Raw genomic sequence first — 24,972 nt, 5'->3', positions numbered from 1 at the left:
CTAGGGAAGTATGGATGTTGCAGCATTCTTTACAGACTATCCTGTTTAGGCAGATTGCTGTTATGTTTGCATTGTTTGCATATGTTTACTTATTTAATGATTCTATTTGAGGATAGGACTATTAAATATGCAGAGGCATTTAGTATGCAATGTTGAATAATAATTTAAGGGATTTGCTACAGTAGAGTATGATAAGGTTTTTGCAATGGTTTATACTAACTTATCTCACGAGTTCTTGTTGAGTTTTGTATGGATGAAGCTTTTGAGATTTAGGGAGACCGTGATATGAGAGGAATTAAGGAGACACAAAAGCACAAGCTTGGGGATGCCCAAGGCATCCCAATATAATATTTCAAGAAGTCTCAAGCATCTAAGCTTGGGGATGCCCCGATTGGCATCCCACCTTTCTTCTTCAACAATTATCGGTTAGTATCGGTTGATCCTAAGTTTTTGCTTCTTCACATGATGTTTGCTATTCTTAGATGTTATTTTATTTTGCTTTGCTTGCTGTTTGAATAGAATACCAATATCTGAAATTATTAAATGTTAGATAGTCTTCACATAGTTGCATAATTATTCGACTACTCATTGATCTTCACTTATATCTTTCGGAGTAGTTTGTCATTTGCTCTAGTGCTTCACTTATATCTTTTAGAGCATGGTGGTAGTTTTATTTTGAAGAAATAGATGAACTCTCATGCTTCACTTATATTATTTTGAGAGTCTTAAATAACATGGTAATTTTCTTAAAATCCTAATATGCTAGGTATTCAAGAATAATAAAAATTCTCTTATGAGTGTGTTGAATACTAAGAGAAGTTTGATGCTTGATAATTGTTTTGAGATATGGAGATGGTGATATTACAGTCATGCTAGTTTAGTAGTTGTGAATTTAAAGAATACTTGTGTTAAAGTTTGTGATTCCCGTAGCATGCACGTATGGTGAACCGTTATGTGACGAAGTCGGAGCATGATTTATTTATTGATTGTCTTCCTTATGAGTGGCGATCGGGGACGAGCGATGGTCTTTTCCTACCAATCTATCCCCCTAGGAGCATGCGCGTAGTACTTTGTTTCGATAACTAATAGATTTTTGCAATAAGTATGTGAGTTCTTTATGACTAATGTTGAGTCCATGGATTATACGCACTCCCACCCTTCCACCCTTGCTAGCCTCTCTAATACCGCGCAACTTTCGCCGGTACCATAAACCCACCATATACCTTCCTCAAAACAGCCATCATACCTACCTATTATGGCATTTCCATAGCCATTCCGAGATATATTGCCATGCAATTTTCCACCGTTCCGGTTATTATGACACACTCCATCATTGTCATATTGCTTAGCATGATGATGTAGTTGACATTGTATTTGTGGCAAAGCCACCGTTTATAATTCTTTCATACTTGTCACTCTTGATTCATTGCATATCCCAGTACACCGCCGGAGGCATTCATATAGAGTCATCTTTGTTCTAGTATCGAGTTGTATCATCGAGTTGTAAATAAATAGAAGTGTGATGATCATCATTCAATAGAGCATTGTCCCAAAAAAAGGCCAAATAAAAAAAGAAAGGCCAAATAAAAAAAATAAAAGGGACAATGCTACTATCCTTTTACCACACTTGTGCTTCAAAGTAGCACCATGATCTTCATGATAGAGAGTCTCCTATGTTGTCACTTTCATATACTAGTGGGAATCTTTTATTATAGAACTTGGCTTGTTATTCCAATGATGGGCTTCCTTAAAATGCCCTAGGTCTTTGTGAGCAAGCAAGTTGGATGCACACCCACTAGTTTCTTTTGTTGAGCTTTCATATACTTATAGATCTAGTGCATCCGTTGCATGGCAATCCCTACTCACTCACATTGATATCTATTAATGGGCATCTCCATAGCCCGTTGATACGCCTAGTTGATGTGAGACTATCTTCTCCCTTTTTGTCTTCTCCACAACCACCATTCTATTCCACCTATAGTGCTATATCCATGGCTCACGCTCATATATTGCGTGAAGATTGAAAAAGTTTGAGAACATCAAAAGTATGAAACAATTGCTTGGTTTGTCATCGGGGTTGTGCATGATTTAAATATTTTATGTGGTGAAGATGGAGCATAGCCAGACTATATGATTTTGTAGGGATAGCTTTCTTTGGCCATGTTATTTTGAGAAGACATGATTGCTTAGTTAGTATGCTTGAAGTATTATTATTTTTATGTCAATATTAAACTTTTGTCTTGAATCTTATGGATCTGAATATTCATACCACAATTAAGAAGAATTACATTGAAATTATGCCAACTAGCATTCCACATCAAAAATTATCTTTTTTTATCATTTACCTACTCGAGGACGAGCAGGAATTAAGCTTGGGGATGCTTGATATGTCTCCAACGTATAATTTTTGATTGCTCCATGCTATATTATCTACTGTTTAGGCAATATTGGGCTTTATTATCCACTTTTATATTATTTGTAGGACAAACCTATTAACCGGAGGCCCAGTCCAGATTTGTTGTTTTATGCCTATTTCAGTGTTTTGAAGAAAAGGAATATCAGACGGAGTCGAAACGAACGAAATCAACTAGAGAAGTTATTTTTGGAAGGAAACACACCTGATGGACTTGAACCCCACATCAGAAGATACAGGAGCTGCCCACGAGGGTGGGGGCGCCCCCCTAGGGCGCGCCCCCTGCCTCGTGGGGCCCCCGTGGCTCCCCTGACGTGCTTCTTCTACCTATATAACTCCATATACCCTAAAACTCCTAGAATGCAGAATAGATCGGGAGTTCCGCCGCCAGAAGCCTCCGTATCCACCAAAAGTCAATCGGGACCCTGTTCCGGCACCCTGCCGGAGGGGGGAACCCTCACCGGTGGCCATCTTCATCATCCCGGCGCTCTCCATGACGAGGAGGGAGTAGTTCTCTCTCGGGGCTGAGGGTATGTACCAGTAGCTATGTGTTTGATCTCTCTCTCTTTCGTGTTCTTGAGATGATACGATCTTGATGTATCGCGAGCTTTGCTATTATAGTTGGATCTTATGTTTCTCCTCCCCCTCTTCTCTCTTGTAATGAATTGAGTTTCCCTTTTGAAGTTATCTTATCGGATTGAGTCTTTAAAGATCTGAGAGCACTTGATGTATGTCTTGCCGTGGATATCTATGGTGACAATGGGATACCACGTGCCACTTGATGCATGTTAAGGTGATCAACTTGCGAGTTTCGTGACATTGGGAACTTATGCATAGGGGTTGGCACACGTTTTCGTCGTGATTCTCTGGTAGAAACTTTGGGGCACTCTTTGAGGTCCTTTGTGTTGGTTGAATAGATGAATCTGAGATTGTGTGATGCATATCGTATAATCATACCCATGGATACTTGAGGTGACATTGGAGTATCTAGGTGACATTAGGGTTTTGGTTGCTTTGTGTCTTAAGGTGTTATTCTAGTACGAACTCTAGGGCTATTTGTGACACTTATAGCAATAGCCCAACGGATTGATTGGTAAAAATAACTTTGAGGTGGTTTCGTACCCTACCATAATCTTTTCGTTTGTTCTCCGCTATTAGTGACTTTGGAGTGACTCTTTGTTGCATGTTGAGGGATAGTTATGTGATCTAATTATGTTAGTATTGTTGAGGGAACTTACACTAGCGAAAGTATGAACTCTAGGCCTTGTTTCCACACATTGCAATACCGTTTATGCTCACTTTTATCACTTGCTACCTTGCTGTTTTTATTATTTCAGATTACAAATACCTTTATCTACTATCCATATACCACTTATTTCACTATCTCTTCGCCGAACTAGTGCACCTATACAATTTACCATTGTATTGGGTGTGTTGGGGACACAAGAGACTCTTTGTTATTTGGTTGCAGGGTTGCTTGAGAGGGACCATCTTCATCCTACGCCTCCTACGGATTGATAAACCTTAGGTCATCCACTTGAGGGAAATTTGCTACTGTCCTACAAACCTCTATACTTGGAGGCCCAACAACGTTTATAAGAAGAAGGTTGTGTAGTAGACATCATGAACCCACCCCGCAACCACGCCCAGTACGCGCCCTGGGGCCAGCAAGGCGTTGGTTCTCCGTCGCCGCAGCCATGGGGATGCACACCCTCACCGGGCTACGCCGACGGGGACGCGCACGATTGGTTCAACCCCAACGTCACCTTCCCCCATGGACACCCGGCCCAACGGACGCCCTCGCCCGCCTTCTCCGGCATGCAGTACCCTCCATACAACTACTCACCGCCCGCCTACGCGTCCTCCCCGACGCCCCCTGACGGTGTCCTGAACTAGGGGGTACTCACCACATCATCTCCCGATCTGTTAGATTGGGCCGAGGACCCCATGGCCATATACTCATGGGCCAGTTCGGACAGCTGCCGCATACAAGGAAGATTCCACAAGACTTGGCGATCAAGACAAGGTCTCCTCCCCACCGGCGTATTCGGCTAGGACTCTTATTATCCTAGGCCTCTGGTGCATTATATAAACCGAGGCCAGACTAGTCGATAGATCATATACATACAATCATACCATAGGCTAGCTTTTAGGGTTTAGCCTCTCCGATCTCGTGGTAGATCAACTCTTGTACTACTCATATTATCAAGAATAAATCAAGCAGGACGTAGGGTTTTACCTCCATCAAGAAGGCCCGAACCTGGGTAAAACATCGTGCCTCCTGCCTCCTGTTACCATCCGGTCTAGACACACAGTTAGGGACCCCCTACCCGAGATCCGCCGGTTTTGACACCGACATTGGTGCTTTCATTGAGAGTTTCATTGTGTGTTCGGCAAAAGGTTGATGGCTCGCCTGCAGATCAACTGCGACTTCGGCACCTTCGTCACCAGCTCGACTAGTCACCTTGGTTTAACCAAGGACTGCGCCCTACCTCCGATCGTCATGTTCGGATGAGGGCCTTTATAAACATCAACTCCGATCTCTATCAAGATCATGGAGGAATCATCCTGGGAGCCCGGGGGCTCAAGGTCAACATTGCCCTCGGGCGACCGTGCTGTTTTTCTGAACAGCAAACTTGTGTCCGCCGCCACCGCCTCCTCAAGCGTCTTTTTAATGATCGCTTTGGTGGAATTGTGTGGAATTGAGTCTACAACAACCCTGGAAAATTTCGTCGAGTTCCGATGGAGGAATCTCTGGCAATCCACGATATACCGGAGCCCTGTCAAATCTGGACGGGAATCTGGATGAGTTTAGGGCGTGGTATCCAGCTTCTAGCTCGGACATTCTTTGGAAGATCCAACCGTTGATCGGCTGCGGAATTCCTATATCTACCACCTCTTAAAATTTCAGCTCGATCCGACCGTCCGAACTCCGGGAACCTTCCAATTAGTGCATCACTTTTCGGATCTGTTTTCTGCGCGAAAACGAATGCGACCCGAGTTCATCTTTTTTATGAACAGGATTTCGGATATCCTTTTTAAAGGAAGTTTTGTATGGGGTATTGTGTTTTGTTCCCGAACACATCCCACTAACTTTAAGATCTTTTGAACATGATCTTCAACATCATGTTGGTGTCAAACCAGTCCGGCAATATTGCTCCACGGCTGCCGACCTGCGCTAGACACGTCGTCACTTTGTTGAGCCGAGCTCAACTTCTTCGGATCATCATCTCGGCAAGCCGAACAAGAGTCCGGCATCGCGAAGGATAAATCATCATCAACATCACCGCCCCACGGATTACACGGAGAGGGCATACCGGCATCGCCGCACGGTCGCTTCATCAAGCCGGCATCGACCACGTCACGACCTGCATCGGCAGGGCCGCACTATTGCTTCTTCAAGCTGGTGTCCATCACGCCGACCTACTTCGACTCATCAGCTGATATCGAGGCTTCGACATCTCGGCTGGACCAGGGGCTTCGCCATCTCTTTATCAACCTACTCCGGACACTTCGGCGTCACTAGCCAACCAGCTCCGTCACGTTAGCTGGACCGAGGGCTTTGCCTCGGCGAGCTAACCTTTGCCAGCATTGCCATGCCGTTATTTTATCGCCCATCAGGTAATGGATGTGCGGATCGTGTCCCAATTTTGGGAATCACCTTCCTTCGGATTGCTACAACAAATAAACCAGGTGCTATTAATCCTAATATTTTTTGCTTGTTTGGGTTCATTTTTCCCAAGGAATTATTACTCTGGCTTGTCCATCATATGTACACAGGTCTATCAAATGGTGGCCGCATTAACGACGGTCGCATGGTGGTTCAGTCAATCTCCGTACATAGTCTGGCAAATGCCGCATCCGAAACTCAGACCGACCTGTGAATTCAGGCTTTGCCACGCCTTTACCGCATCACGCCGACGCCCTGCATCGACATTGACTTCAGGGCCAGGCCATATTTCTTTTATTACTCACTTTGCATAAATTATTTATTATGCAACGATTTTTATTTTTTTACTATTATCTCCGGTTTGCATCACTTTTTGTGCACAGGAAAATGATCCGAGTTGGGCAGTATCGTAACTCGGCGTATTGACATACCACGCCACCTGGGCTAGGTGGGGGGCTTCGTCAACACTTCATTACCCCATGCCGGGGACTTCGGCATCACTCTGCCGGCCTGCATTGACCGTGCTATGTCACCACTTTGGCGTGTCGAGCTCTCCGCTCCGCCACCTCAGGACCGGCTTGGGGGATGGAACCTTGTACCGCATCAAGCTCGGACCACGTCGTTAATACCGAACACATTAACCAGCTAAGTTGCCTTCATGCTCCAAGTTTTAAATTTTTAACTTGTGTTCGGTTCGACCAAGCATTATACTTTTTTGGAAAAAAGTTGCTTGTAAAAAATTTCCTTGTCCAAACTTTGTTTGTGACGCATAAATTCAAATACCCAATTCATTTGGGGGCTTCCTTCATGAAGCTTTTCCTCTTGCATATGATTATACTTGTACGGCTTCGTTCCTTGTTCGTGTATTACGTCACAATATGCACCATATTGACTTAAGCGATTTGCAAGCTGGGTTGCCTCGCTCATGTGTTTACCCCTACGTTCCTGATTATTCGGCTAGGGAGTAAAGGGAGCACCTCTGCGATTGTCACGATCAGGTCATCCGAGCCGGACCTCAGACTGGGTGAAGCCGAAAGCTAGCGCTCTTATAGTTTTTAATGATGGTCGGCACACAACGGAACTCATGAGTACAAAAAATCTATTGCACAAGTCTCATAATAACAATGAGCACCGAAGAAAGGTATCGGTGGGGGTACTATTTTCTTCGAAGATACTTCTTACACTTTGTAGTAATATAGCATAAGTTCCCTGAGCGCGCTTTGTCTGTTACAGCCTTATGGCCTGATTGTCTGGTTATTGGAAACACCGTCGATATTCTCGATAGATGGAGTACATAACACTTTTCGGTCCTTGACCGAAGATGGAGAAGCCGACGGTCGGTTAAGACGCGTTTAAAGTTCGGTTGAATATAGATATGATATAAGTACTTCGGTACATGCAATCATTCTTTTACTCAAGTCACTTGAGGGCTCTTAAGTTTATTTGAGCCGTTTTATAATAAGTGTTCTTCTTCTTAATCGTTGCAAAGTTTTATTATTATTATTTATCACTCCTTTTTTTGACACGAGTGTGTGGTCACTAGCCGGGGAGCCTAATTTCTCTCTCAAAGCCGCTAGAGTTTAGTTTGCTAAGCTGGCCTAACGAGAAGTACTCCGCCTTCGGGATAGGAGGTTGAAGCCGTAGGCTGACCCGCTTGAAGTCTTGAGATAGGATGTGTCATGTTAAAGCACGACAGAAGCGCTTTTTTTTCTAAGGCCAATTTTCGGATTGGCACCGAACACTTGATCTTGTTCGGACGTCAAGTTTTTACTGACGTTTTTTGGTTTTCCAAGCTTGTGGCACTTTTAAACTATTTTTGTGTTTTCAGCACAAGTCTCGCAGTGCAACGCCAGACACCTTTAGAGATTCGGCAAAAACATTCTCGGATATTGCTATATATGCATCGGTTTCGAATTGTGTCTTCGGTCAATAGTTGGTTTGCCCGGCTCCTGCGCTTGCCTCCTACGTTCCGCTTTGTTCGGCTAGGTGTGCAAAGGGAGAACCACTGCGATTGTGCTTCCATCTTACATGATTAAGCACCTCAGTGGAGAAAAGCCGAAAACTGACTGTCACAATAAGCGTAAACTGGTCAGCGATCCGATGACGGTGTTAAATGACGGGCCATTCATAACAATGGCCGAAGTGTTTACGGCTTGACCTCGACTGTCGCCGAACACTACTGAGGGCTATTAACTGGCCTCCCAAACTAAATCCTCGATATTTTGCTCTTACATTCGAGCTGAGGTTTCATGATCATGCTTTGCATGACAACCCAAAGAAAGGAACCCATAGCGGGATTATTTTCTTTGGAAGACATTTCTTCTGTTAAATAGTAATATAACATATCTCTCTGCGTACCTTTGTTTATAAAACCGTATGGCCAGTTTGTCTTGTTTGTTGTAAATCTTTGCCCCCATAAAGGCTTTATAAAGTAGGACAAACACTCCTCGGCTACTGGCTGAGGAGGTGGAAGCCGATGGTCGGTCAACAAAGTTTTGTACAATGCGGATCCGAGCGTTAATGACGTAAAGTACTTGGATACATAGAGTCATTACACATAATTTGTGATTTTACTATGGATATCGATCCTTAATTCGGCCACCCGTGCCCGTATTAAGGCTCGGGGGCTACTGGGCTTCGGGCTTATTATTTACAAATATTAAAGGGGCACATCGATCCCCTTATCTGGTGTTGCCACCCGACCAGTGTCTCGGGGGCTACTGCATTGCCTGTCTAATGCAGAAAATTTTAAGTGTAATACAATTTCCGAGGAGATTTTGATCCTCATGTTGGTCGGCCGCACCTAACCTGAGTCTCGAGGACTGAGCACGCCGCTTTTTGTGTCCCGAAGTATTCAGCCGAGCTAGGACTTGATCCTCAGACCGATTTTGCAAATCAACCTGAGTCTCAGTGGCTACTGGGATCAGCGGTCTTATGTCATCCTTCATGTGCATCTCGGGTTTTAGACCGATACCCACCTTGAGGGCTACTGGCTATATATCTCGGCAGAGAATAAATTGCACCAATCAAAAATATTGACAAAAATCGGCCCACATTCGGGGTGGTGCACCACCTCGGAAGCAGTCCGGCATAAAGCTCGGGCGCTAGTGGCTGGCTCCATAGAAGGCATTTCCGGCATTAAGCTCGGCTAAACTCCTTCAAACTTCTTTGAACCAAGGTGATTTACGACACCTCGGATACAGTCCGGCGTTGGAGCTCGGATACATAGTCCGGCGTTGGAGCTCGGATACATAGTCCGGCGTTGGAGCTGGGAAGCGGTCCGACATTGGTGCTCGGCTGCAAAAGATACCTCGAATGTAGTTCGGCGTTGGAGCTCGGACGCAAGAGGACGCTGCCGCCCGGGAACAACTTCAAACCCGAGGTGTGGCATAAAAATAACAAGGCATTGATAAAGGCCGGAAACTTAAAGGGGCCCTCGGATACCCGACGTGTAAACTCGTCGAATGCATTTCGGCGATCCTCAAGATCGAAGATGAGAAGATTTGTTGAACCAGTTTTCAAGACCGACGACCGAAGATGAAGAACGGTTCGGAAGAATCGAGGAGCGTCCCTAACTTGAAGACCGGTTCAGGGGGCTACTGACGGTGTCCTGGACTAGGGGGTACTCACCACATCATCTCCCGATCTGTTAGATTGGGCCGAGGACCCCCATGGCCATATACTCATGGGCCAGTTCGGATAGCTGCCGCATACAAGGAAGATTCCACAAGACTTGGCGATCAAGACAAGGACTCCTCCCCACCGGCGTATTCGGCTAGGACTCTTGTTATCCTAGGCCTCTGGTGCATTATATAAACTGAGGCCAGGCTAGTCGATAGATCATATACATACAATCATACCATAGGCTAGCTTTTAGGGTGTAGCCTCTCCGATCTCGTGGTAGATCAACTCTTGTACTACTCATATCATCAAGAATAAATCAAGCAGGACGTAGGGTTTTACCTCCATCAAGAGGGCCCGAACCTGGGTAAAACATTGTGCCCCCTGCCTCCTGTTACCATCCGGCCTAGACGCACAGTTAGGGACCCCCTACCCGAGATCCGCCGGTTTTGACACCGACACCCCCTCTTCGTCGTGGTGCGCTACCCTTCTCGCACCTCGGCGACACCGACGAGACCGAGGCCGACATGGATGACATCATCGCGACAGGCTCGGCCACTGCCGCTGCGTCTCCCGGGTTCGCCACCCCGGACGACACCGTGGATCTGAGCAGCGGCATGGAAGGCGAGCTCGGCTACGTCTATGGCGAGGAGGAGCAGGAGGAGCAGGAGGAGGAGGACGAAGAGGAGGAGGAGGAGTCGGCGACTGTTCCGGCGAGGAGGAGCAAGAAGAACAAGCGGGCGGCCAGGTCCGGCGAGCCGCGCATCAAGTGGGCGTCCAAGAAGGAGGAATGCCTCGCCGAAGCATGGAAAGTCGTCTGCCTCGACCCGACCACCGGCACGAACTAGAGCATCGAGACGTACTGGGAGCGCATCAAGGCCGAGTTCAACGAGCGCAAGCTCGTCGACCCCTACTTCAAAGGTGTCTACATGCAGCGCAAGTCGAAGGCGATGGCAAACCATTGGGGGCGTATCCAGGGGGCGTGCAACAAATGGCATGGGATCGTCGAGGAGGTGGCGGCTCGCTTGGAGAGCGGCGCCAGCGTTGAGGATCAGGTATGTCACGCCGGTCTCCCGCCTCTCCTCGCCGTGCGCGCCCGCCAACTATTTGTTCCTCCGCGCAGTTGCTGCGCATGTTCGCCTTGTATCGGCAGGGCAACAACGACGCCGAATTCAAGTACCTCCACGTTTACAAGCGCATAGACATGTGCGAGAAGTGGGCGGAAGTTCGGTGCACCCTCGACAAGGCCAAGGAGACCTACAAGCCGGACACGCCGACTATGGGAGCGTCAAAAGGGCGGCCGGACGGCAACAAAGGTGCCAAGAAGGGGAAACACGTCGACGCGGCCACTGCTCGAGTGCAGGAGTCCATCGAGCACTGCCTCGCCGACGCGCAAGCCCGGGCCGTCCTTCATGAAGAGAAGACTGAGGCGCGGTGGTCGGCATTGATGTCGAGCAGCGCCATCAAGCTCGACCTACTCCGAACCAACGTCGCCGCGAAGAAGAGAAACACCGACCTGGCTTTCCTGCTGGGTGGGGCGGACATGCTGCAGAGCACCGACGAGGCGGTCAAAGCGTGGTACTTGGCGGAGCGGGGCCTCATCCTGAACCAGCTTCCGTCGACGACGACGCCCACGCCGACGCCCACGCCAAGCCCGACTGATGAGGCTGCCGAGAACACCCGCAGCACAGAAGCCACGCCGACGCCGTCCAGCGCAGAGACCCCGCCAAGCCCGCGCATGCCGACTCCGCCGACACCGGAGGCAGCCCTCGCCGTCTGATGCGCACGTGCATCCTTTCTTTTTTTGTACGCCGAACTTGTGGCCGCGTGATCGCCGTATTTGTGGCGTCTATTTTATGAGCAAGAATGATCTATGTTTGAATTTGTCGCGGCTGGGGGCGGTGCCTGGGGGCGTGGCTGGGAGCTAGGTCGCCCCAGGGACCAACCTAGCGCCGGTTCGCCCCAGGCCACTCTTTTTCGGCGCCCTGGGGGGCTGAATGGCTGGAGATGCTCTTAGCCTGACAAACAGTCGGTTCAATCTGATTCAGGCTCCAGTTCAGGTGCCTAATCAAATACGGTGTAGAACCTTATGGATTTGCTAGTTGTAGGTCGGTGCCTTTTTTTTTGGAACACATCTTTTTTTAACTGGTTTTTTCTTTTTCTTTAGCATAGCCTTTTTTAGAAACTTCTTTTCTTTGGCATAGCTAGGTTGGTGTTTGTTCTTTGGGCCAGGCATGCATGTGTTGAGTTTGGATTGGGACTCTGTCGTAGCGCACTATGCATCATGGTCACTGCCATGTGGACTCAATCCACATGTTAGCGGCATTATAGTATCACAATACTGCATAGGATCTCAACCTGTTGGGTTCTCTCTCTTTGAACTCTGCATGTGTGTATTTTTATGATGAACCATACATCCACTAACTATCATTCAAAACATAATATATTGGCCAAATACAAAACAACATATAATGTGCTTAAAAATGTCACGTATCTGATCTATATTTTTCTTGTAGCTTGATTTTCAATTAATAAAGCCCCAAACAATTGTTAACCAATGCGACAAGCAAATGGCAAAACGAGCAAATGAAGAAAAAAAAGTGTAGCTTGAGCCATCAATGTCATTTTCCACCAATGCGCCCATCATGACTCACGAGAACATGGAGGGGTGCATAGCTGAATTACGGTTATGCCCATGTTCGCTCCCGAGCCAACTTTGGACACGGGTGACATCTATATTCGCCGCCGAAAAGGGCCTCTACCCTCATGTCCTGGATTGAAAGGCACCGCACTATTGGCAGTTTGGCATACGAAATGATTAACCCTAGAACTAGAATGAGTACTTGACAATTGACTACTAGGAGAGGACAGCATGAACAGACATCACACAAGGCGAACTCCCTCGTGCAACTCGTTGGTGCCCAGGGCACAAATCACACTCTCTCCAAGATGGGCCACTGAAGGCCTAGTCAGGAACCCTATCCCCTCTAGCACATGCCTGAGGGTAAGGACCGAATGGCTAGCAGGCCACGAGGTGGAGAGGAACGCCAATTTATCCAAATCCCTTGAACATTTACATTGCTGGACACTAATGAATCCAAGGACACTACTTGTTTTTCAACCCGTGATTTTTAGGGAGAGGTGTCATACAGCCATGGCCCAAACAAGACCTAAGCAAGGGTTAATGGAGGAGGGACCTCGACAAAGCCTCCATGGAGGGAGCAGCCACCACTGCCGGCCAATGGTTTCCCTCAATGCTAAGCACATCACTACGTTACCACAGGAACGACGAGGAAGACAAACAAGTCAAGTCCGACTGACAACGTCTATTACGACTATATATTGTGATTTCACAAAAATCAGCATGGCATGATATTTCAAACCTATTTCCTTTCCCAAATAATAAGTGCCACACGTATGGCACGAAGCACTCCGGCCTTAACGCTTTTTACTACTAAACTTGCATTCCAAAGAGAAAAAACAAATCCCCCCAAAAAATTGAAACTTGCCATTCAAAAAGAAGTTGTCATGCTTGGCAACTAAAAGTTGCCATCCTCACATCACTAAACTTGCCATAAAAAAGATTCGGAGTTGCCATATATTCATGCCACACATGTAGCACTTATCAAGGTCCTTTCCTTTTTGTGTTCCTGAATTTTTAGAGTTTACTCTACGTTCTCTTGCTCTGCTTCTGCTCAAAGTTGTGAAAACCCAGTATTCTGCTCTCTCAAGTGCTTTTGTTAGAACCATTTCCTCAAGTATCGTACTGCCAAGGGTAGTTTTGCCACCGGTGACGGGCGATAGTTATATGGTTGTACACGTGATGAAAACTGAAATTAATTTTTTAGCTACAAATCAATGGTACTATACTTGTCAGCACAATTATAATGTTGCATTTTTGGAAAGGAGTGATGGCTCCATATGTCTCAAAGTGAAAAGGACCACATTGACTAGAATTAGACACACCTGACTTGGTCTTGGAAAAGGCTGCAGAGTGAAAGGGACTTTTCTATCGAGAAGAAAGATGGAAAGGAATATGGCCTTGGAAAATGAGTAGCACCGAACAAGACATTGTGTCGCCATGGCGAACCCAGCAGCTTTAGTGTTGATTGCAATCCCCTGTCGGACATCGTATGCTCAATATAATCTCTGTTTTGGTTTACATGAGATGATCTCAAACGCATCAAAAAATAACGGGGAGATGATTACAGGAGGATCCTTCCAGAGAAATCGAAACATAATCAACAAGTCCCATTTCTATGGCCAAAACAGAACTTCAGGAAAGTGTGCATCATCTACTTGCTCCTCGTCACCAGTACACAAAATCAGACCACGCAAAACTGAAACCTACCTGCCTTGTCCATGAGCATTCCACGGTTTATGACGGTATAGCAATCATAGAAATCCAATAACATTGGTGACCAGCTCATAAAGCAAACTCCGTTTCAGCTCGTTTCAGGACACGTGAAACCATGGCGTAGAATTCAGGTTCCTCATCTTTTATCTGATCAAGCGTCGTGGATTCATGTGCATCCGCCTGCAGGGAAAGAAAAGGTGAAGCGTAAGAACATGGTACTCCTTTTCCATCTTTGCCATATGCTTGCGCATTAACATCTGAATTCAAATGTCAGTTATCAAGTACACATGATTTACCTCACTGAACTTGAGAAGTATTAAGTTTGACACACCAGCAGGCTTTGATTTGTCCCACCTATAACAAAATAAAGCACCAAAGCAAAACAAAAAAACATGAATTTGTTTCAAAACGGCAGTTTTATTAACACATTAATAATGGAAAGTTAAGTATATAATAAGTAAATTTCCCATTCAGTAAGATTGCTATTGCACATTGATATCGAAATGATGTTGAAGACCATAAGATGGAAGCTTAACACAGAATGAAGTTGGAATAGCACTAAGTTAATGTTAGAAGTTAGCAGTTACAAGGTCATGAGCACGACTGGGCATAATAGTTCGCGGGATCAGCTTACAGTTCATCTCACTGTTCCACAAAACTACAAAAGTGTGTTTGTCATAGTCCACTTAAGTCATTAGCAAGTGGAATCTGCCTGTTACAGCATACCAAATTGTGTTTTTACTGTACCATGTCACTACATAAATACATAACTACCACGAAAACCATGATAATTGTCATGTAAAAGTAAAACCACACTATCAGTTACAGAGAAGCGTACCGAACAAGCATCAGTTCGTTGACAGATCTCCACATTTTCCGGCCAGTGTCCTTCATGTTTTGGTCTCTAGCACTTCGGCCACGCCACAATTCTTTCACAATGTACATCACCTCTTCAGCATCAACCTTTTAACAGATAAAAATAATTTAAAATTTTTCAATGAGACGTCACAATCACATTTTCACAAGTGACGAGGACATCGCTACCATGGAAACAACCAATCAAGAAATGATTATAAAGCAAAGGCATATGATTAGGTGTTGTACAAGAAGTCCTCCCCCACATCCTGAACTCAGATTCAGACTGCACAGACATACCTGACTTCATACGTCTATAACTTTCACATCCTGACTCTGTATTAGGTAATCTTTTTTTGTTGGAATTACTTACCAACCCAATTGGACTCACATTCAAATTCATTCCAAGCATGACGGTATCGCAGAAACAGTCTGATGCAACAGCAGGATCGGAGTCAAAAGGTGTTGCTTCACCTCCACTTGGGCCCACGGGCCTTGTATGGCCTGGGGTACCCTTTGCCTTTGGCCAGCACCCCTTAGTCCATACAAGTAGATCAACCTCCCTAGTGTTTTGTTTCCTTAAAAGTAGTCATTGTTGCAACTTCTTGTACTTTCTTTGTGTCCAACGAACAGGCCAAGACCGCTATCAGAACCCCAACTTTATCATCTTTTTTAGATAATTGATCTTCATATATACTTAGAATATTTCGATTGCTTTTTATTGTAGTTCTTTCTTGTTCTTTGATTGCTTGCAGGGATTAGACCTTCGTGGTCAGAGCGTCAGGCTAACCTTACTTCCAACATTTTCAGTAACCTCCAGGAGATTGGTTTAGTTATTGCTAACACGCAAAGTCGTCACACGTTTGTAGTCGGAACGTCAATGGCGTTAGGATTCCTTCGATGAAATCACACTATCAATTGGTCAGCCACTGCGTATACTATTTTCCGCCCGGGTATTCGCACAAGGTGTAGATGGATATGCAATGGGATCGATGGACAGTTCATTTTGCTGCGTGGCTGGCTAAAAGAAATTAACTCCAGCACGGTCCTTCACGTTTTCAAAAAGCTACTACTTCAGTTTACAAAGCTTGACGCGTCGTTTCATCGGCCGTGATAATTAACAGCAGTCTGCCATGGTACTCCTACTCAGCGTGATCGACGTCGTCTCACTTTTCTAGTCAGATTGTCAAAGTCGTTCTTCATCCAAATCGACATAGTGTGATTCTCATCAAAAGGTCACGAAAGAATTTGCCAAATAAATATCACGCTGAGTAGGAGTACCATGGCAGACTGTTGTCAATTATCACGGCCGGTGAAACAAAGCATCAAGCTTCATAAACTGAGATAGTAGCTTTTTCGAAACGCGAAGGACCGTGTCAGAGTTAATTTCTTGAGCCAACCACGGGGCGAAACGAAGCATCCTTCGATCCAATTTATATATGCCACGCACGGGCTCTCTCATTGCATATCCATCTACACCTCGTGCGAACACCAGAACGGAGAACAGTATCCGCTGTGGCCGACCAATCGACAGTTTGATTTTCATCGAAAGATCTCGAACGGCATTGACGATCCGATTACAAATATACAACGATGTTGCGCGTTAGCAATCACTAAATCAATCTCCTAGAGGTTACTGAAGATGTTGGAAGTACGGTCAGCCTGACCATGAAGGTCTAAACCCTGCAAGCAATCGAAAAACAAGCAAGAACTATAATAAAAAGCAATTTGAGTATTGCGACTTTGCGAGTATATATGAAGATCAATTATCTCAAAAAGATAACAAAGTTGGGGTTTGATTACGGTCTTGGCCTGGTCGTTGGACACACACAAAGTACACTAAGTTGCAGCGATGATTACTTTTAACAAAACAAAACACTACGAGGTTGATCTATTTATATAGGACTAAGGGGTGGCGGTCAAGGGGGTGGAAGCATGTCCCAAGGCATCAAAAACCCTACCGTAGGTCGTACAAGGCCCATGGGCCCAAGTGGAGTTCATGCAACACCTTTTGACTTAGATTTGACTCGGATTCTACTGCTGCATAGGACTGTTTTTGCAATAGCATCACGCTCAGAACTAATTTGAAGGTGAATCCAATAGGGTTAGTTAGTACACGAGATAGATTTCAAACAAAAAAAGATTCATCCAATTCGGAGTCCGGATGCGAAAGTTATAGACGTCTGCACAGTCCAAATCTAAGTCCAGGACTTGGGGGACTTTGTTCTAACTTTTCTTGGGCCAAAAGTGACGTGAGAGGACTTCAAAGAAATGTACTACCTCCATTGCAAACCATAAGGCGTAGTTTGAGTAAGCACAAGGATTAATAAGCTTATGGAACCAACAGAAAGAGAAGAGAACTGTGCTGCCCCTACTCAAGTACATAGGACATAGAGAAGAGAGATTATACCTAATTATCAGGGTACTACTTATATGCAAAGAAAATGTTGTAAATAAGGGCAAACACGCAAAAAACATCAATAAATGTCAATGCACATCATAATATGAAACTAGATGAAAGAAAATAGACCTCACAAACTGAAAAGGAGGGAGGAGTAATACCAAAACTTGCTCGGCTGACCCATATATCAGCTCCTCATGCTCAAGAAGACGATGGTGAAGAACGCGGTAATGATCCAAATCCAGGTTAACAATTGGTTCAGTTTGAAAATCTAACTGGGCAAGTTGAGTAACCACATAGGAGGCCATAACTTGACCAAATATTGCAGGGATAGTTCCCAGTACTGGGATAATGCGAACCCTGAATCCTGGCACAATCTGCATGAAGATGCATGCCATGTTATCAGTATTATCTGCACTTTTAATATATAGGCGACTAGATGATTTACAGAAATTTAATTAAATCATTGCCATGCATGCTAAGAAAATAAACACTACCGGTCAGTGAGGTAGCATCCTGGTGGCTGGTGCACACATAAAAGGAGCTGACCTGGTAATCTGATGGAGTTTCCTCTTCTTTCGAACCTTGAAAGGGAAGTAGCTTTGCCTTGGGTTTTTCCATTGAAAAAACTACTGGTATTCCCCCTTCAATTCCATGATCCTTCTTCAGCCGATACCGTACCTACAGAAAAGAAAATTGGAGCACCTTATTAACAATTAAAGCACATCCAAAGTGGATAACTTAGCAGCTTCAAAAGGGTCTGAATAGTTATTTTAGTCTTTAGAACTAGTTGTCAATATTACCGCCCGAGAAAGGGGATCATTGCTTGATTCTCTCAAATCCGCAACACGGATTCGGGTCGGGTCTGCTCGAGCTCCAGCTCCCATTGCAGAAAGTACCCTTAACCCTCTGCGTACGCAAGCCGCAAGGAGAGACACCTAAAGATCAATGTATCAACATCTCATGATAATGCACAAAGCATAATATCAAATTAGTTAAGTAGATGAAAACTGAGCCAAGTAACATTTTGCTAAAGAAATTGGGTTTAAAGTACCAAATAGGGCAACTTTGAGTTGATTAATCATTAGAATGCAGCGAGATCAGGAACATCCACCTTTGTGACCAATTTGTTTCCAGAATTAGTTAAGTAATTTGTGATTATCCTACTAGATCATTCCTTCATGAAACTGAAGGCAGTGTTGCGTGGGGGACTCTCAGTTATTTCCTCATGAAACTAAATACAGGAACACACACGCGTAGGATTTAGAGCATAACAACATGAAAAATATAACATACACCTGAATACTGAAGAAAAATGCAAAATGTGTGGAAGGCTAAAGCCAACTATCTAACAAAATAAATCAACATCAGGTTTGGTATCAGAATTATTTAAGTAATATTTGTTTACCTTAGTATCAATGTTATCTATGCAATCAAGAACAAAATCTGGCTGTCCAGAAAGAATTTCGTCCTCAGCTGACGAATCATACAACTGCACTCTTGCTTCTATTTGGCACTCTGGATATATCAATGAGAAATGCTTCTTGAGGCAATATGCTTTTGGGGTCCCCACATCCTCTCTGGTTGCCACAGCATGCCGATTTAGTGATGACAGTGAGACCTTTCAACATATCATAAGTTGCATGTTAATGTCCATCTATTTTGGATGTAGGATATTATTTGCAGAAACATAATGTAAGAATGCCCATTTCATACTACTACAAAAGCCTGATCAGCACTCAGTATGCTTCATAGAAATAAGTTATCACACATGTATCATGATTTTATATGAAACTGATGTGCATCTACTATATGGCATGATGATTCTCTGTGCTTCAAATGGAAATTTTAAAAGCTCTGAATATAAATGTATTAACAAAGAAACGACCCCAGGTTGACATCTGAAAACATATACCTGATCAAAATCTACTAGGAGCAACCTGCCAACTCCAGATCTGAGGAGCATGGAAGCAGCATGACTGCCAACTCCTCCAAGACCAATGACTACAACAAAAGATTCAGTAACTTTCTTCTGAGATTCGACTCCAAAAAATTGTATATTCCTAAAATATAAGAAGTAAACAGGTGTTGGTAACCACAATCAAAACATGAACACAATGAGTGTTTCAAAATGTTTGGGTACTAAAGTAGTCTGAAGATTAGGAAAGGTGGATCACAGATAGAGCATATATCTATAATGTACAAGGAATGGTAAGTTACAGACTATGTGCTGTGAGAATACATATCACTTTCTGCTCTGCTCACATTAATTTAGAAAGGTACAAGGTTGAATATATTGGCAGCAGGAGAAATAGCTCTTTCAGGGTTATATATTCATTCAGTTTTGCTAAAGCACATCTAGATGTGCCATAAGTATTGCACATCTAAGTCATATGTCATTGATCTTACATTAAGATTCGTGTGAATATTTTCTCTCTTTTTTCTTTTTCTCTTTATGCTTGATTCACTCACTTAGATGTGCAATAACAAGAGCACATCTAGATGTGCCCTAGACACACCCTATATTCATTATTAGCTATAACTCTAGCAACAATTGTGAGGAATTCATCAGCTGTGCAATATCAAGTAAGAATCTGAACCTTGTAAGCTGCTCAGCAACAACTTCATCAGAGAGAAGATCCGAGCTATCATGCAGACGTGCTCCCGGTCCAGTACTGCCTGCTCCCAACAAACGCTCTTTAAGACAAAAGTACTCGATAGAACAAGTTCAAAGTGAAATGCCGAAATTTCGGAAACAAGTAACTATTCAGCACCCAATCACCACACAGACACAGCAACATAATTATTAATCTGTTCCTACGAGATACCCTAATAATATACTTGGTGCATCACTGGAGAGCTAAATGGACGCCTTAGATTCTCAGCAGTCTCTACAATTACTAGTTCACTATACATTATTCAACCAGAAAACCATTAACCAGAGGTTTACCAGCGTGCGGACCACCAGCACCGCCATTGGATTCCAGCAGCTTGCGCACGTAGCCCTCTCTCCGCTTCGCCCTGCCACCCAGCAACAGGAACAACAATGAAGCAACTGTTCGGCGGACGCTCCCCCGCAGCTCGCGGGGCCAGTCTGGGGTGGGGGTCGCGAGGAGGAGGGTTCGGTCGGTTACCTGGAGAGGAAGCTGAAGACGGCCGCGGTGGAGAGCGCGCCGAATGCGGCGCCGACGCCCGCGACGGCGGCGAGGAGGAGCAGCTGCCTCGCCCTCTCCTCCATGTCTCCGGCGCAGCCGCCTAGAACCCTAACCCCTGCTCGGACGATCAGAAGGTAGAGGAAAGTCTTGGAGGCGACCGAGCCGGCGCGGCCCGATACTACTGATCCGTCTGCAGTCTGCTTCGCGAGCAAACCTCCTTCCGGCCCGGCCCGGCCCGCTCAGTTCATGGGCTTGTTCCCTGTCTTTTCTTGTTCCCTGTCTAGGTTCTTATGGAGTATTGTGGGGTGCTCCTTGAATAGCTAAAGATCTCCTGTGTCTTTCCTTGATTTATGTCAGAATTGGTTGCCTAACTACATCGGCAAAAATAAAATAGTTGTTATGCTTGGTGTTGCTGCTTTGATATGGTCTATTTGAAAAACAAAAAATAAATCATGCTTTCAAGGTGTAAAGCCCAATGATCCTACCGATATTATTATGTCTGTTTGCTCCCTTCTCTATTCGTGGAAAATTTTACAGAAAAAAAGACTACAAAACACGCTACAGCTAGTCGCTAGAAAGATTGTCCAAGTGACTCGGGATGTCTTCAGGAGAGGATATAGGTGGGCGCCGTATGTAAGGAGAATCTGATGAAATCAGTTGCTGGAGGTGCTGATTTGAAAGGCTTGGATCGCTTCTGGCTATCACCCAAAAGAGTGGAAATTTCTGATGCTTGATGCTGGTTATAGCTAGGTTTTGTTCTATCGTCACCTACCTTTATTTTTGCTGTAGCTTTTGTTCCGCCGATCTGGCTCGATGTTATTTAGACAAGTATGCTAGTGCTGGTTGAGTTACTTGTGTGTCGTAGCATCCTGATGTGGTTTAGTGCTAGGGATGTAAAAAGTGTATTGCACCTTGCTTGTAAAAGACTTCATTTTCTTAATGAAAATGGGGTCATGTGGCCCCTCTCATCGAAAAAAAAGTTCATGGACTTGTTTTAAGAAAACATTTTTATCCCTGGGCTCGCCTCGCCACGTGGCGAGGCGCATGCCACGGCCCCGCGCCCCCCTCCGGCGCCAGAGCTCCGGCTCATTACCACCACGCAGCGCCGCCCGAGACTGATCAAATGGCGTTCCCCTGCTTGCCCGCCGTGCGGCCGCCGCCGCGCGCCGTCCGAGCCCGAGGCGAGCGGCCCCGCGGCCGGCGGCCCGCGCTGACGGTCGTGGCCGCCGGAACCCGCACCAGCAGCGGCGCCGACGCCCGCGGGTCGCTGGTGCTGGCGCTCGTCTCGCAGGCCCTCGCCGCCTCACAGCGCCGCGCCGTCGACCTCGTCACCGAGGCCACCAAATACGCTCTCCCTTCCGGCCGCTTCGAGCCACGGACCCTCGAGGAGGCCCTCATGTCCGGTCAGTGCTCGCCGAAATTCCCTACCCGAGGAAACGCTCCATTTTGCCCAAAAAACTCTAGGGTTCTGGGACTTGCTTACTGAAATTCCCCCGTGCTTTCGCAGTTCCTGACCTCGAGACCGTCCCGTTCCGCGTCCTGAAGCGTGAGGAGGAGTACGAGATCAGACAAGTGGAGGTGATGCTTTGTTGTTATCCACCAAAGTGCTCTTCTATAGTACAGTAGCTAGGAACATGCGTCGAGGAAGCGTGGTCAGTCTTCATACTTAATGAGTGACGCCCTCTTCTGTTGTCAATTCTCGTCAGTCGTACTATGTCGCTGAGACGACGATGCCTGGAAGAACCGGGTTTGATTTCAACGGATCGTCTCAGTCGTTCAACGTGCTGGCGTCTTACTTATTCGGTAAGGTAATTCATATGTTTCCTTCCTTTGCTGTGTTGTGCTGTGAAAGGAATTCATTTGATTAAATGCTTCAACTGAAGGGAAATCTATGATGGTATGCTTCCTTTCAGAACACAAGGTCCGAACAAATGGAAATGACAACCCCTGTTTTTACTCGGAAGGAGGAAGTTCGCGGTGAAACGATGGACATGACCACCCCAGTTATAACAAAGAAGGCATGCTCTATATGACTTTCTCATGAGCCCATTCTTCTGAGTTCTGACTTGTCTCTATTTGCTCGATGAGCATTCGATGTGCTTACGAGTTAGCACGTTATTAAAAACTGATTGTTCAACAAAAATATTATTATAAACTGCCGAATTGAATTTTAACATATGTTGTCACCTGCAGTCAGCTGATGAAAATAAGTGGAAGATGTCTTTTGTGATGCCATCAAAATATGGCCCAGACTTGCCTCAGGCAAAAGACCCATCTGTGACTATCAAGGAGGTGCCCAGCAAAATTGTAGCGGTTGCGGCCTTTCCAGGTCCATCTGTTAACCTCTTTACTTCATTCCAACTTGCATTTTTGTTTCAAATATGAAAAGATGCATTCAATTGCTTTGACTTTGATCGAGCAACTATCTATTTAAATGTTGAAGCAAATTGGTGGTTATTGGCACAACCTTCATGTGTGACGTTAGTCCATTAAAGTTCACGTCCTGTCCTCATTTTCTTTGCTGAAAAAATGAGTAGAAAAAGCAGAGGGGATATTCCCTGAGTGCCTGCATTAGCACTGGCTGTACTATGTAAGCCATCGAAAATAACTAAGAAAGATCTGAATTGTAGCTGCTTCCTGAATCCTGAACTCTGAACATGTACCAAGTACTAGCACCAACATAATACACCTAATTTGGGTCTACTTCCATAATATCACAAATGAAACCTCCAAACCGTGTGAAGTTGTCTGTTCGAAAAGAGGACCACCTACTTTACCCTTCCATCTTAGCAGAGCATTGAATAAAGGTACACACAAATTCTATATCAGTACTCCATCTTTCAACTTATGTTCTTGATAGAGAAATATCAAAAGTTTCCAGCGGTATTATGAACCTAATTTTTTTTATCTCATTCTACTAATTGATGTAAGATATTCAAACTCTCAAATGTTTAGGAAATCATCATGTTTTCAAGGCAAGTTGTAGCAATGACCTATCTTCATTCCTTTTGTATTTTTGTATGTGTATGCCTAGTTATGAGCCCTATCTATATTGCAATCTTTATGCACCACACTAACAGTGATTTTTTAAAAATTCTGTATGTTGAAACAGGTTTGGTTACAGATGATGACATAAGCCAGAGGGAATCCAGGTTGCGGAAATCTCTCCAGAAAGATACCCAGTATCAACTGAAAGAGGATTCAGTGGTGGAAATTGCACAGGTAAAACTTGTTTCAGTGTCCTAGATAACAAGGATTGGTTCGTACTTTGATGTATAGATTAACAAACTGGTTTCGTTGAATTTGCAGTATAATCCCCCTTTCACACTTCCTTTTGCAAGGCGTAATGAAATAGCACTAGAGGTTGAGCGACTGGATAGAGCATCCTGATGTCCAAGATTAACAAATAAGTTGTTAAAATTTCAGGGTGTATGCAAATGTACATTGTCCTTAACATTCTCACTAGTGCAGTATGTATAGTATATGTATATATCTCATTTATATCACCTACATTGGCTAAGGGTAAAATATTATAGGTTAAACTTTGATTTCTTAATTTGTGGAATGAATGTATGATACTCCCTCTGTCCCATAATATAAGACGTTATTACATCCCATATGCGAGTATATTGGATGTAATAATGTCTTATATTATGGGACGGAAGGAGTAGCATTCATGTAGAAGACCGGTTTATGTGTCAAAGCTGAATTTCAGGCATTTTCACAACAATTTTTTTTAACCTGTTCCGAGCCTTTTACAGTTGACTCTGGTCCAGCAAAGTTTTCAGCTCCCCTGTTCCTTATATGGTTTTGTTTTTGACATTGATGAGTCGCTTTTTCCACTCACTGAAACAGTAGTTATTGTGGGCATGTTGACATTATCACTTTGTGACTTACGACCGATGGATCTATTCCAGGTGCATATGTGCTTTCCTTTTTCTGGACATGACAAATGCTATTATTCAGTTAAACTATATGGCTTGTCACTCACAGTACAGATTTATAGGTGACATTCCTCTAGAAGGGTCTTAGTTTTTTTTACCCTGAAGCCGTACAACAATTGTTCTACGGTAATTTTTTATTAATTAAATAAATATGTACAAATTACAAGGGAAGAGCTCCCTGCTAAACTATCCTATTCCAGTTTTCTCCAACATGGGAAAGTAATGAATCACTTAAGCAAGAAAGACTTAGAGGCCTGAATCAATCCATTGCTCAAGAATGGCAATGTTCTTTGTCTTGGTTCTGTGCTTGACCTAAAAGGTCCTGTTTGAACTTGAAATTCCCAGCCTCCTTTGTTGGTGCTTCGTTTTGGAAAATCTTCCCATTTCTTTGCATCCAAATGTTCCAGCAGCTCATAATGACAACATCCATAGCAATTTGCATGGGGAATGCTTGCAGTAACAGAGTTACTTCATTAAAGACTGAGATCCCTCTTGATCTATTTGGAGCAATGAATTCCCAGCAAGATTGCGCAAAAGGACAGTCCCAAAAAAGATG

General features: G+C 44.6%; 3 protein-coding genes across 5 annotated transcripts; 2 read left to right on the top strand and 1 right to left on the bottom strand.

The window, feature by feature from the left end:
- Positions 1–10,836: 10,836 nt before the first annotated feature.
- LOC147958884 (uncharacterized) lies at positions 10,837–11,484 on the top strand. The gene has a single exon (XM_087536417.1). It carries the CDS (start codon positions 10,837–10,839, stop codon positions 11,482–11,484), a length of 648 nt encoding a protein of 215 aa, XP_087392543.1.
- Positions 11,485–13,802: 2,318 nt separating this feature from the next.
- On the bottom strand, positions 13,803–20,639 carry LOC125522417 (NAD(P)-binding Rossmann-fold superfamily protein). 2 transcript variants are annotated; one of them, XM_048687481.2, is made up of 11 exons: positions 20,452–20,639; positions 20,268–20,338; positions 19,918–19,996; positions 19,233–19,380; positions 18,726–18,938; positions 18,121–18,255; positions 17,867–17,998; positions 17,479–17,694; positions 14,900–15,024; positions 14,358–14,415; positions 13,803–14,241 (listed from the first exon to the last, which is right to left on the bottom strand). In XM_048687481.2, the coding sequence occupies exons 1-11, from the start codon at positions 20,553–20,555 to the stop codon at positions 14,131–14,133; spliced, it is 1,392 nt and encodes a 463-aa protein (XP_048543438.2). In that variant the 5' UTR covers positions 20,556–20,639; the 3' UTR covers positions 13,803–14,130. The 2 variants fall into 2 exon arrangements, with proteins under 2 accessions (XP_048543438.2, XP_048543439.2); XM_048687482.2 differs by having other exon boundaries at positions 19,233–19,321; positions 20,452–20,623.
- An 877-nt stretch (positions 20,640–21,516) lies between these two features.
- LOC125522424 (SOUL heme-binding family protein) lies at positions 21,517–24,028 on the top strand. 2 transcript variants are annotated; one of them, XM_048687488.2, is made up of 7 exons: positions 21,517–21,875; positions 21,980–22,050; positions 22,179–22,280; positions 22,386–22,490; positions 22,666–22,801; positions 23,585–23,694; positions 23,814–24,028. In XM_048687488.2, exons 1-7 carry the CDS (start codon positions 21,596–21,598, stop codon positions 23,817–23,819), a joined length of 810 nt encoding a protein of 269 aa, XP_048543445.2. In that variant the 5' UTR covers positions 21,517–21,595; the 3' UTR covers positions 23,820–24,028. The 2 variants fall into 2 exon arrangements, with proteins under 2 accessions (XP_048543445.2, XP_048543444.2); XM_048687487.2 differs by having other exon boundaries at positions 21,519–21,875; positions 23,782–24,028.
- The last annotated feature ends 944 nt before the right edge of the window (positions 24,029–24,972 follow it).

Source organism: Triticum urartu, chromosome 7A (genome assembly GCF_056163025.1).
Source record: "Triticum urartu cultivar PI428250 chromosome 7A, HENAU_Tu73, whole genome shotgun sequence".
Taxonomy (NCBI): Eukaryota; Viridiplantae; Streptophyta; class Magnoliopsida; order Poales; family Poaceae; genus Triticum; species Triticum urartu.
The sequence above is the reverse complement of the archived record's forward strand: the minus strand, read 5'-3'. Positions and strand labels throughout refer to the sequence as shown.